This window comes from Zophobas morio, unplaced genomic scaffold (assembly GCF_036711695.1).
Source record: "Zophobas morio isolate AGI-343-1 ecotype UQ-CSIRO unplaced genomic scaffold, CSIRO_AGI_Zmor_V1 ptg000004l, whole genome shotgun sequence".
Classification (NCBI taxonomy): Eukaryota; Metazoa; Arthropoda; class Insecta; order Coleoptera; family Tenebrionidae; genus Zophobas; species Zophobas morio.
Window position 1 is genome coordinate 2,565,415 of NW_026972109.1, and position 12,568 is coordinate 2,577,982.

At 29.7% G+C, this 12,568-nt stretch overlaps 2 protein-coding genes across 2 annotated transcripts; both read left to right on the forward strand.

The window, feature by feature from the left end:
* The first annotated feature begins 5,776 nt into the window (after window positions 1-5,776).
* LOC135134082 (uncharacterized) lies at window positions 5,777-7,982 on the forward strand. Its single transcript, XM_064062681.1, has 4 exons — window positions 5,777-6,320; window positions 6,646-6,785; window positions 7,098-7,302; window positions 7,348-7,982. The coding sequence occupies exons 1-4, from the start codon at window positions 6,248-6,250 to the stop codon at window positions 7,905-7,907; spliced, it is 978 nt and encodes a 325-aa protein (XP_063918751.1). The 5' UTR covers window positions 5,777-6,247; the 3' UTR covers window positions 7,908-7,982.
* A 54-nt stretch (window positions 7,983-8,036) lies between these two features.
* Window positions 8,037-9,166, forward strand: LOC135134089 (peroxiredoxin-2-like). The gene is made up of 6 exons (XM_064062693.1): window positions 8,037-8,192; window positions 8,244-8,310; window positions 8,357-8,498; window positions 8,544-8,679; window positions 8,735-8,969; window positions 9,018-9,166. The coding sequence occupies exons 1-6, from the start codon at window positions 8,160-8,162 to the stop codon at window positions 9,104-9,106; spliced, it is 702 nt and encodes a 233-aa protein (XP_063918763.1). The 5' UTR covers window positions 8,037-8,159; the 3' UTR covers window positions 9,107-9,166.
* Window positions 9,167-12,568: the final 3,402 nt, after the last annotated feature.

Genomic DNA, 12,568 nt, shown 5'->3' on the forward strand with positions numbered 1-12,568 from the left:
TTTACTTTTGGACTTTTCAATTTTTCGATGTTTCGATTTGTCAGTTATCCTTTTCAGTTTTGGGGTTTTAGATTTTCGAATTCTTATTTTTTGATTTTTTGTTTGGATTTTTCTATTTTTCAATTTTGCGATTTTTTAATTGTTCAATTCGTTTTTTCTCAATATATATTCAGAAAAAACGGCATCTGAATTGCGATAGGGTGGGTGGGCGGAATTTATAATTTACCTTTTTTCATAATATGCATAGTATTCTTTGAACAACACGAAATATTTTTAATCTCATGTAAAGAAATAAGTATTTTGCAGTTAAGCTCCGCCCCCTTGGTTATCGGCGAATAAAAAAATGATCACAATTGCGGGCGGGTGGGTTTATATTTTGATTTTTTTGTTTTAACATGTGTAGACTTGTTTCTACAAACTTAAAACATGTTTACAATGGAAAATTTGTATAAGGAAATATCGATTTTACAATTAGGCACCGCCCCATAATTGTCAAATCCATATTTCCTTGGAAAAATGGACCATTTTAACTATACTCTAAGATTTTTGTTGTGAAAAAATAGCTATGTATGCTATAAAAACAAAAGGCAAAATATAAGCCCCGCCCACCCGCCCTATCTCAATTCTGATGATTTTTTTATTCGTCGTAAGCCGAGGGGCGTAGCTTAATTGTAAAATCCTTATTTTTCTACGAGAAATTACCACGTGAAATTTGTTCTTAAGTAATCGTGTTTACGAAGAAAACTAAATTTTTAGTTTTTGATTTTTGGATTTCTCGATTTTTCAATTTTGCGATATTTTAATTGTTAAATGTTTTAAATTTTAGATTTTTCGATGTTTTAATTTTTCAGTTCTTCAGTATTTGTATTTTTCAATTTTTTAAATTTTGACATTGCTAAATTTTCAGTTTTCCGATTTCTCAATTAATCTATTTTTGATTTTCTCATTTCTCGACTTCTCCAAGTTTCGATTTTTCAGTTCTTCAATTCTTCGATTTTTCGACTTTGCTTTTTTGGTTTTCCGATTTCTCAATTTTCTAATTTTTTAATTTCCCAATTTTTGGATATTTCTTTCAGTTTCGATGTTTTGATTGATCAGTCTCTCGATTTATCAATTTTTTCATTTTTAACTTTTCGATTTTTCGATTTTGGCCTATTTCGGTTTCTAAATTTTTCCATTTTTCAACCTTTCGACTCCTTGAGTTCTCGTTCTTTTGATTTTTAGATTTCTCGATGTCTTAGTTTTTGAATTTTTCTGTTTCGATTTTTCGATTTTTTATTTTTCGGCTTTCCGATTTTTCGGTGTTTCGATTTTTGAATTATCCGATTTTTTAAGTTTCCAATTTTTTTAATTGTCGAATTTCGATTTCTTGAATTGATTTTTCAATTTTTTGATTTTTAAATTTAAATTTTTCGACTTTTCGATTTTTCAGTTCTTCAATATTTTTTAAGTTTTCAAATTTTGACGTTTATAAATTTTCAGTTTTCCGATTTCTCAATTAATCTATTTTTTGAATGATTAAACATTAAAACTTGTTGGTAGATTAGTGTGAAACCCAAAATCAATAATTTCTGTCTATACCTTTCTAAAAATACACGTGTTTGTTGAGTTTACTGTTCAATATTTACTTTTTCTAAGTCGTGTCGTCATCGCATTTTGATCGTGTAGATAACTGTTTTTGCGGAAATTGTAAAAACAACGTATTTACAATTTCCCACTTTTATAGAATTTATGGAACTCTTGTTTCTTCAAAACTTGTCTTTATTTTTTCAGTGGATAGAACATCATTTTGTAAATAACATACTTGTGGTTTATGAATCGGTCTTGATTGTGACCTTTCGAGCATTGCGATAACAGCTACAAAGGAATCCACTGTGAAGAAACTGGACTGATTTTTCAATTTTTCGATTTTTAAATTTGAGATTTTTGAATTATTGTTTTTTTTTTGATTTTTTGATATTCAGGTTTTTACATTTTTCAATTTTACGATATTTTAATTTTTCAATGTTTTAAATTTTAGATATTTCGACTTCGATTTTTTAGTTATTTTTTTAATTTTACGAATTTTGACGTTTCTGGATTTTCAGTTTTCCTATTTCTCAATTAATCTATTTTTGATTTTCTTATTTCTCAACTCCCAAAGTTTCGATCATTCAGTTCTTCAATTTTTGAGTTCTCAATTTTTTCAATTTTTTAATTTCCCAATTTTTGGATATTTCGTTCATTTTGTGATTTTTCAGTTTTTCGAGTCTTCAGTTTTTCTTGTATTTTTCAATTTGTCGATATTTAAGTTTTGAGATTTTTTATTTGGACTTTTCGATTTTTTGACTTTTTACTTTTTGGATTTTCAGTTTGTCGTTTTTTAAACTTTACATTTTTCCATTTTTCGACTGTTTTATAATAATTTGATTTCTCAATTTTTCGATATCTTAATTTTTCAATATTCCGCATTTTTAAATTCTCGTTTTTTAATTTTTTTGAGATCTCGATTTATTGAGATTCGGATGTTTCGATGTTTGGATATTCAATCTCTGGATTTATCAGTTTTTTCATCTTTAACTGTTAGATTTTTCGATTTTTGGCCTATTTCGGTTTCTTAATTTTTCAATTTTTCGACTTTTCGACTCCTCGATTTTCGTTTTTTTGATTTTTCGATTTCTCGATGTCTCAGTTTTTGAATTTTTCTGATATTTCGATTTGTCGGTTTTTGATGTTTTACTTTTCGATTTGTCGATATTTCGATTTTTGAATTCTTCGCTTTTTCAATGTTCCAATTTTTTTAATAATAATAATAATAATTTATTAATGCATATAAACATACAAGTTTTTTTGCATAAGTCACATATACATACTACACACAATAAACAATAAAAGAGAAATGACAAATTAATTGTTGAGTTTCGATTTTTCAAAGTGTTGATATTTCATTTTTTCGATTTTTAAATTTTAGATTTTCGAATTTTTAGTTTTTTGATTTTTTGATGTTTGGATTTCTCCATTTTGCAATTTTACGATATTTTATTGTTTCAATGTTTCAAATTTTAGATTTTTCAGTTCTGCAATATTTTTTAATTTTTCAAATTTTGACGTTTCTTAATTTTCATTTTTTCGATTTCTCAATTAATCTACTTTTTGATTTTCTCATTTCTCGACTTCCCAAAGTGTCGATCTTTCAGTTCTTCAAGTTTCTGATTTTTCAGGTTTTTGATTTTTTAATTTTTCGGTTTTTTAAGTTTGCGATTTTTCGACTTTACTTTTTGTTACTTTTCGATTTCTCATTTTTTCAGTTTTTTGATTTCCCAATTTTTGGATATTTCGTTCAGTTTTGTGGTTTGTTTTTCGAGTCTTCAATTTTTCTTGTGTTTTTCAATTTTTCGATATTTAAGTTTTGCGATTTTTTTACTACTAGGACTTTTCGATTTTTTGATTTCTCGACTTTTTGTCGTTTTTTAAACTTTACATTTTTCAATTTTTCGACTGTTTTATAATAATTCGATTTCTCAATTTTTCAAATTTTCGATATTTTAATTTTTAATTTTTGAAATTGTACATTTTTCGATTTCTCGAGTTTTCAGTTCTTCTATATTTTAATTTTTCAATATTGCTAATTTTTAAATTTTCGATTTTTCAATTTTTTGATATCTCAATTTATCGAGATTCGTATGTTTCGATATTTTGATTGTTCAATCTCTCGATTTATCAATTTTTTTATCTTTAACTGTTAAATTTTTCGATTTTTGGCTTATTTCGGTTTCTCAATTTTTCAATTTTTCGACTTTTCGACTCTTTGATTTCCCCTTGTTTTGATTTTTCGATTTCTCGATGTCTCAGTTTTTGAATTTTTCTGATGTTTCGATTTTACGATGTTGATTTTTCACTTTTTCGATTTTTAAATTTTAGATTTTCGAATTTTTATTTTTTTAATTTTTTGATGTTTGGATTTCTCCATTTTTCAATTTTACGATATTTTATTTATTCACTGTTTCAAATTTTAGATTTTTCAGTTCTTCAATATTTTTTAATTTTTCAAATTTTGACGTTTCTTAATGTTTATTTTTCCGATTTCTTAATTAATCTATTTTTTGGTTTTCCCATTTCTCGACTTTCCAAAGTGTCAATCTTTCTGTTCTTCAATTTTTCGATTTTTCAGGTTTTTGATTTTTCAATTTTTCGAATTTTTAAAGTTTGCGATTTCGACTTTACTTTTTCGACTTTTCGATTTCTTGTTGTTTTGATTTTTCGATTTCTCAATGTCTCAGTTTTTGAATTTTTCTGATGTTTCGACTTTACGATGTTGATTTTTCACTTTTTCGATTTTTAAATTTTAGATTTTCGAATTTTTATTTTTTTGGTTTTTTGATGTTTGGATTTTTCCATTTTTCAATTTTACGATATTTTATTGTTTCAAATTTTAGATTTTGCAGTTCTTCAATTTTTCGATTTTTCAGGTTTTGATTTTTCAATTTTTCGTTTTTTTAAGTTTGCGATTTTTCGACTTTATTTTTTTTACTTTTCTTTCTCAATTTTTTATTTTTTGAATTCCTCAATTTTTGGATATTTCGTTCAATTTTGTGATTTTTCAGTTTTTCGATTACATTTTTCTTGTATTTTTCAATTTTTCGAGTTCTGGATTTTTCGATTTCTCGACTTTTCAATTTTTCGACTGTTTTATACTTCGATTCCTCAATTTTTCAACTTTTCGATGTTTTAACTTTTCAGTTTTCAGTTTTTCTATATTTCAATTTGTCAATTTACGGAATTTTTAAATTCTCGTTTTTCCAATTTTTTTTAATTCTTCAATTTTTCGGTTTTTCGGTTACTGAGAGCTTTATATCGCGTTATTGCTACAAGTAAAAAATAACTACCAAAATTGTGACTTAAAAAATGAAAAAATTAATACAAAATAGAACACAATGCTTCTAAAACATAAAAACAACTGCACTTTCCCGAAAAAAACATTGTTATTATCAAACACAATTAAAGAATTAATTCTTAGTTAAACAAAAAAATAGTTGCTTGTCAAAATCGAGTGAAACATGTGAGATGTGTTAGAGTCGACATTGGCTTGAGCTCGCTGCGGTCTGTGGATCAAACAAGTTCTCAGGCGACGTAGTGTCTTTTCTTATAATAATTTAAAGTCTTATCTTACATCATAAAGAATGTTTTTGTTTTTTCGGACTTCCGAAACCCCCGTACATAACGCATTGAAGACACTCTGTATATGCATTTCTAGTCATTATTTTGCGCTTGACTTTGTTTCTGTCGCGTTAAAAACTATTTTCGAACACTTTTTGCTAATAATTTTTTACTTTATTTATCAGTTTTGGTACGAATAAATGAATCAGTTTTTTGTAAAATCAGTTCGTCGCAAATACGTATTGACTTGTCAAATCGTAAGTCATTCATCATCATCATTTTCAGCGATTGATGTCAAGGAGTTGTGCAACCGATAAGTTTTTATTTTAACAGGATACAGAAAATCTATTTTCGCCTCCTCCAACACTGGCATAATAAAAATTTAATAAAACAAGCGCAGGTCGCATATACAAATTTATTTTGGGCAAGTAATAAATTTCGTTCCTGAATCAGGTTTAAATAAATATTTATTACAATGATATAATAATAATCGTTCTGCGAGTCGCAGATTATCGTATTTTTATGGCGATAAACGGGAAAAAAATTCAATCGATCGCGTTATTACATCTTATCAGATAGGTATCTTTATCTCCCCCCCGTTAGCCACTTTTATTTGGATAATACAATAAATATACAGTAGTTATCACCTTACCACAGTACGGGCATAAGATTTAATTTCGCATAAATACAAACAGAAAATCTGTACTGTTTGTATTAGCAAAACGACGTCGACAGATTAGATTAAGAATTAGTTTAATTGTAACCGGCAAGGTGTTCGAAGCAACCGAATAACCAATCGAAAGGTAGCCGTCAGTATTTTTTATCGCGAAATAGTGTTATAAAATCAAATAGGGTAATGTAAATACACATAAAGTCTACTGGTGTTTTACTCAGAAAATATTCGTTGAATAAAAGCATGCCGGAGTATTTGTTGTGACGTTTTCGTAAATGTTTGGATTGTCTGATCGAACACAGACTTGAAGATTTAAAATAAATCGATTATTTTCCTCTTAAAACAGACTCTAGTTAGTTTGTTGTATAGTTACAAAGCTGAAAAGAAGATTTATATCGACCATAAAAGCGTGCTGTTTGTTTAGCTGGCTATGAAAATATGATCACTTTTGTTTATTGCTACATTTGTTTGTTAATTGTTTGTTGCCAGACGACCAGGATCGAGAGCGAAGGTGAGTACTTTCGATTTTGCACCCGTGCATCAATTTTAATCCACTTCTTCAATCTTATCGTTTTAACTGCCGTGATTGATCGATTATAACTTTGTTCAATGTTACAATGTGCCCATCAATTATTTTTTAATATCACGTGTTCGGCGATCTCGGAAATCGTACTTTTATTAGACTTAAATACGTCAATAACTCGGATTGTTTTCTTTGAAAAATCACTGCACTGATATGCAATTAATTATGCACACTTCGGTCGACACATCAAAACGATAACCCTTTTAGCCTTTAGTCGTTTGACTCTAATAACAGGAATTTTGTATTTTTCTAGAAAATTACATCAACAATGACTCTCCCGATACTTTGCCAAAAGTCAAACTTTTGCATCACAAAGTGGGGTCAGATGTCTTAATGAAATGTAATAGCAACAATAACAACCACAACAAGGACAATATTACCTGGGATTTTAAGGTGAGCGTTATTAAAATATTTTTTACATGATTAAACATTAAAATTCGTGTAAAACCCGAAATCAATAATTTTCTGAGAAAAATGCCACAACAGATCTATATCTTTCTAAAAATACACGTGTTTATTAGGTTTAATCTTCAATATTTACTTTTTCTAAGTTGTGTCGTCATCGCATTTTGGTCGTGTAAATACTGTTTTTGCGCTGATAAAAAAAAACTAAAACGCGTTTACAATTTTCAACTTTTATAGACTCTCATTTTGTAAAAAACATACTTGTGGTTTATGAATCCGTCTTGATTGCGACTTTTTTAGCCTTGCGATAGCAACTACAAAGGAATCCATTGTGAAGGCAAAAACATGTACCAACTAGACTACAGCGAAGGCCAGTGGAAAAAACTCGACTACAATCGAAAACGCAAGAAATTGGAAATAAAAAACGCTACTGCAGAAAACATTGGTCTCTACAGGTGCCTTTATAACGAAACAATAATAAAAATTTATATTGTGGATCTCGTCGGTAACTATCCTCATTCTGTTTTTACTCAATTAGTCCGTCTTTCAGTTTCAGCTAAGTACGCTGGAACCAAACCTGAGGTTCTTTCGGTGATGGCGTCGCCGAATTCAACCATAGTACCGACTTCACAGGTGGTAATTCAGTGTAAAGTGAAAAGTGAGATACCCCCGGAAATAAGATGGTTCAAAGAGTGTACTACACGGAGTTGTGAAGACTTTTCGAGGTTGCGATACGACGGCAGTTGCTATTGTAGTCTAGATACATCGAATCCCGGGGCTTATCCCAGAGGCGATAGTAACATTTACATGAGCAAACTTTTTATCCCCAACTCGAGTAACGGTGATAGCGGGACGTACGTTTGTGTTGTGATCACCGTGTATGGTGAAAATCACAAAAATGTTACTATTAAAGTGGGTGATATGAACGATAATGTCAATAATAGTGGAAACTCAATTAATTCGTTTCGGTTGTTGTTCCTAATACCGTTGTTTTTCGTGCTTGTGCCTGTTACTATATGGTTGGGGTTTTACAGAAGGAAAAAGAAAAGTCGGCGACAGCTCCATGAGCATCAGAAGCATCAGCTTATTCAACCCGTTATTGAGCTTTGAAGCCGTTTGATTATCTCATGTAAAGTGACTGTTATTTGTGATACTTTCTTTTAATAATTAAAAAAAAAAAAACAATTTGTGTTTTCATTTAAATTCGTTTCCCGCCGGTGACAAGTTGGTACCGCTCCTGTCACTCCTAGTGACAACGCAAAAATCCCCACTTTTATCATCGTTTCTTGCAAAATCCAAAATTATAAATCGTTATTAATTTAAATTTTGCAAGTCATTTATCATTCGTTTGTGTTGTTCACCATGGCCGGATTGTTTAGCACAATTATTAGAAAAGTACACCCGGTAAGCAAAAAGTGAGGTTATGTCATTACGATTAATTTCCAGAGCCCGCAATTTTTGCAACTAGCGGCCCCTTCCATCACAAAAACCACCAGGCGAGCATTGTCACTCGGTGAGTTAATTATACGTCAAGGTATTCTCTAATTTTTTTTTCGCAGCACCCACTTTATGCGCCCCCCGAGTGCAGCAGCCCGCCCCCAATTTCAAAGGTACAGCGGTCCTAAACGACTCCTTCAAAGAGATTCAATTAAGCGATTACAAAGGAAAATACGTAGTTTTGGTGTTTTACCCTCTTGATTTGTAAGTTGTTAGATTTGGTGATAACCTTGTGACTTTAATTTGTAGTACGTTTGTGTGTCCCACTGAATTAATAGCGTTGGATGAGCGTTACGACGATTTTAAAAAATTGAATGCTGAGGTGATTGGGTGTTCTATTGATTCGCATTTTTCTCACTTGGGGTGGATGAATACGAAAAGAGCTGTCAGTAATTACTAACTTTATTATGAGGTTGTGTAAGTATTAAATATTGTTGTAGGAAGGGGGTTTGGGTAAATTGAGGTACCCTCTGCTTTCTGACATTCATAAAACGATATCCCGTGACTATGAGGTATTATTAGAAAACGAAGGAGTTGCTTTAAGGGGGCTTTTTATTATTGATCCTAAAGGTATTCTAAGACAGATAACTGTCAATGATTTACCAATTGGGCGCTCTGTTGATGAGACTCTTAGATTAATTGAAGCTATACAGTTTGTTGAAAAGCATGGAGAAGGTAATTTTTATTATTTGTGTTTGTTGTAGTATAACATTTTTTTTTTAGTGTGTCCGGCTAATTGGCAGAAGGGGAGTAAAACAATAAAGCCTGATCCTAAAGGATCAAAGGAATATTTTTCAGCAGTGAATAAGTAGATTTTTGGTAATGAAAGGTTGTAAATTAAGATAATGTTTAATAAAGTGTACATAAGTTTAGTGTCATATGTGGTGCGCACCCGTGATGTATATTTTACATCATTTTAATATCCTTATAGATAAGAAGAAGTATTTTGTTTATGTTGGAGCGTACAGAGGTCTAATTTTAAAGTTCAAGCCGCCATACAGTACTTACTGATTTATATGATTTGATATTTTTATTTGATGTAGATGAAGTAAAACCCATGGTGGAAAGTAATGGTAGCTACAAACTGTAACAGTTTTAAAACAAAATTGCAATAACGTTAGCTACGTTACAAAATAATATATATTATAGTTGCAAACCACTTATGGCCACGTTGTTTTGTGGTTATATAAAAAAATGTATAACAATATTTGTTGCTGTAATATGAGAGTGTTATTTTATATGTCCAAATCTACGACCTAGAATTTTTTGTGAATTTATAAGCAACTTTTCAAATTCATTTTTTCAATCGTCATCAAATTTTCGACATTTTTTCGACCACTTTCCACAGTTACCACAGAAATTTTTGTAGATTTTGACTTCCAAAAATTTCTAACAATTTCAGGATCACCCAGAACATTGAGATCTTTTTCCTAGATTTTTTGTGGCTTTTCAGGCAACTTTTCCCAAAAGCTCAATTTTCAATTTGTGAAAATTTCGATCTATTTTTGACCATTTTCGAAAATTGACTAAAGAAATTTTTTTGTAGGTACATTTCGACTTCCAGAACCTATTTTCAGCCTCATTTCTTCGAAAACTACTACCATTTTTACAGAATCTCTCAATGAACTATTGAAATTTTTTGGATTTTTTGAATAAATTTACTTTCAAATCGGATTTTTCTAAAATCTTGTCCTGGGTATATGAACACGCTATATTTTTTTATTCAAAACGTCGATACCTATATCGTAGAATTTTTGTGGGTTTTTAGGCAATTTTTCAAGAACCTTAATATTTTTCAATAGTCTCCCTTTTCAAACTTTTGACATTTTTTGGACCATTTTCGAAAATAAACTAAAGACTTTTTTTTACATTTCGAGCACTAGAAGTTATTTTCAACCTCATTTCTTCGAAAACTCCTACCATTTTTCCAGAATCCTGCTCCGGGTCCATAAACCAAATATTTTTTTATTAAGAACGTTAGGATCTAGTTATTTCCTAGTTTTTTTGTGGATTTTTAGGCAAGTTTTCACAAAAGCTCAATTTTTTAATGTTCTCTCCTTGTGAAAATTTCGATCTATTTGTGACCATTTTCGAGAATGAATTATAGAAATTATTTATATATTTCGATGTTCAGAAGTTACCTTAATCCCATTTCTTCAAAAACTGTTACCATTTTTCCAGAATCTTGCAATGAACTGTTGAAATTTTTACGATTTTTTGAAAAATATCACTTTTAAATCAGATTTTTCTAAAGTCTTGTTCCAAGTCCATAAACCCGCTATATTTGTCGATTCAAAACGTTAAGATCTATTTCCTAGAATTTTTTATGGATTTTTAGTCAACTTTTCCAAAAGCTCAAAAATTTTCAAAATTTCCATGTTTTTTCAACCGTTGTCGAAAATTAACTGAAGAGATTTTTCTGTATATTTCGACCTCCAGAAGTTATTTCCAATCTCATTTCTTCGAAATCTGCTGCTATTTTCCCAGAATCTGTCAATAAAGTTCAATAAACTGTTGGAATTGTTAGGATTTTTCTAAAAAAATTGACAGTTTTTTTATATTTTCTCCTTGTGAAAATTTCGATCTATTTTTGACCATTTTCAAGAAAGAACTATAGAGATTTTCTATATATTTCGATGTTCAGAAGTTACTTTCAACCCCAGTTTTTCAAAAACTGCTATCATTTTTCCAGAATCTTTCAATGAACTATTGAAATGTCTACGATTTTTTGAAAAAAATCATTTTTAAATCTGTTTTTCTAAAATCTTGCTCTAGGTCCGTAAACCCGCTATATTTTTCAATTCAAAACGTTAAGATCTGTTTCGAAGAATTTTTTGTGGATTTTTAGGCAAATTTTCCAAACGCTCAATATTATTCAAAATTTCGATGTTTTTTCAACCGTTGTCGAAAAATTAACTGAAGAGATTTTTTTGGTATATTTCAACCTCCAGAAGTTATTTTCAATCCCATTTCTTCGAAAACTGCTACCATTTTTCCAGAATCTGTCAAAGTTCAATAAACTATTGGAATTGTTAGGATTTCTCTAAAAAAATTGATATTTAAATCGGATTGTTCTAAAACCTTGCTCAGGGTCCATAAACATGCTATATTTTTTAATTAAGAACGTTAGGATCTATTTTCTAGTTTTTTTTGTGGATTTTTAGGCAAATTTTCACAAAAGCTCAGTTTTTTAATACTTTCTCCTTGTGAAAATTTCAATCTATTTTCGACCATTTTCGAGAATAAACTATAGAGATTTTTTATATAATTCAATGTTCAGAAGTTATTTTCAACCCTAGTTTTTCAAAAACTGTTGCCATTTTTCCAGAATCTTTCAATGAACTATTGAAATGTTCACGATTTTTTGAAAAAAATCACTTTTAAATAAAATTTTTCTAAAATCTTGCTCCAGGTCCTTAAACTCGCTGTATATTTCAATTCAAAACGGTAACATTTATTTCGTAGAATTTTTTGTGGATTTTTAGGCAACTTTTCCAAAAGCTCAATATTTTGAGCTTTTGTTGTATATTTCGACCTGCAGAAGTTATTTGCAATCTCATTGCTTCAAAAACTGTTACCATTTTCCATTTTTACAGAATCTCCCAATGAATTATTGAAATTCTTACGATTTTTTTTTTAAATTCAATTTTAAATCGTTTTTTCGACCATTTTCAAGAATTGACTAGAGAGATTTTTTTATATATTTCGACCTCCAGAAGTTGTTTTCGGGCTGATTTCTTCAAAAACTGTTACCATTTTTCCAGAATGTCTCGATGGACAATTTAAATTTTTTGGATTTTTTGAAAATATTGACATTTAAACCGGATTTTTCTAAAATTTTGCTCCGGGTTCATACACCAACCATATTTTCCGATTGAGATCTATTTCTTAGAATTTTTATGGAGTTTTAGGCAACTTTTCCAAAAGTTCAATATTTTGCAAAATTCTCCCCTTTTAAAATTTCGACGTTTTTTGGATCATTGTCGAAAATTAAGTACAGAGATTTTTTGTATATATCGACCTCCAGAACCCATTTTCAACATCATTTCTTCGAAAAATGCTACCATTTTTCCAAAATCTCTCAATAAACTATTGGAATTTTTAGGATTTTTGGATAAAATTGATTTTCAAACCGAATATTTCTAAAATTTTGTTCCAAGTACATAAACCTGCTACATTTTTTGATTTAGAACGTTGAGATCTATTTCCTAGAATTCTTTATGGATTTTTAGGTAACTTTTCCTAAAAGCTCAATTTTTCAATGCTCTTCCTTT

Excerpts from the sequence above, each read along its gene's own strand:
- LOC135134089 (XM_064062693.1), top strand. The coding sequence starts at position 8,160 with ATGGCCGGATTGTTTAGCACAATTATTAGAAAA. Across the intron at positions 8,499-8,543 it reads GTGTTTTACCCTCTTGATTT|TACGTTTGTGTGTCCCACTG; the intron begins GTAAGTTGTTAG and ends TTTAATTTGTAG. Across the intron at positions 8,970-9,017 it reads TGTTGAAAAGCATGGAGAAG|TGTGTCCGGCTAATTGGCAG; the intron begins GTAATTTTTATT and ends TTTTTTTTTTAG.
- LOC135134082 (XM_064062681.1), top strand. The coding sequence starts at position 6,248 with ATGATCACTTTTGTTTATTGCTACATTTGTTTGTTAATTGTTTGTTGC. Across the intron at positions 6,786-7,097 it reads ATATTACCTGGGATTTTAAG|CCTTGCGATAGCAACTACAA; the intron begins GTGAGCGTTATT and ends CGACTTTTTTAG. Across the intron at positions 7,303-7,347 it reads TTATATTGTGGATCTCGTCG|TTTCAGCTAAGTACGCTGGA; the intron begins GTAACTATCCTC and ends TCCGTCTTTCAG.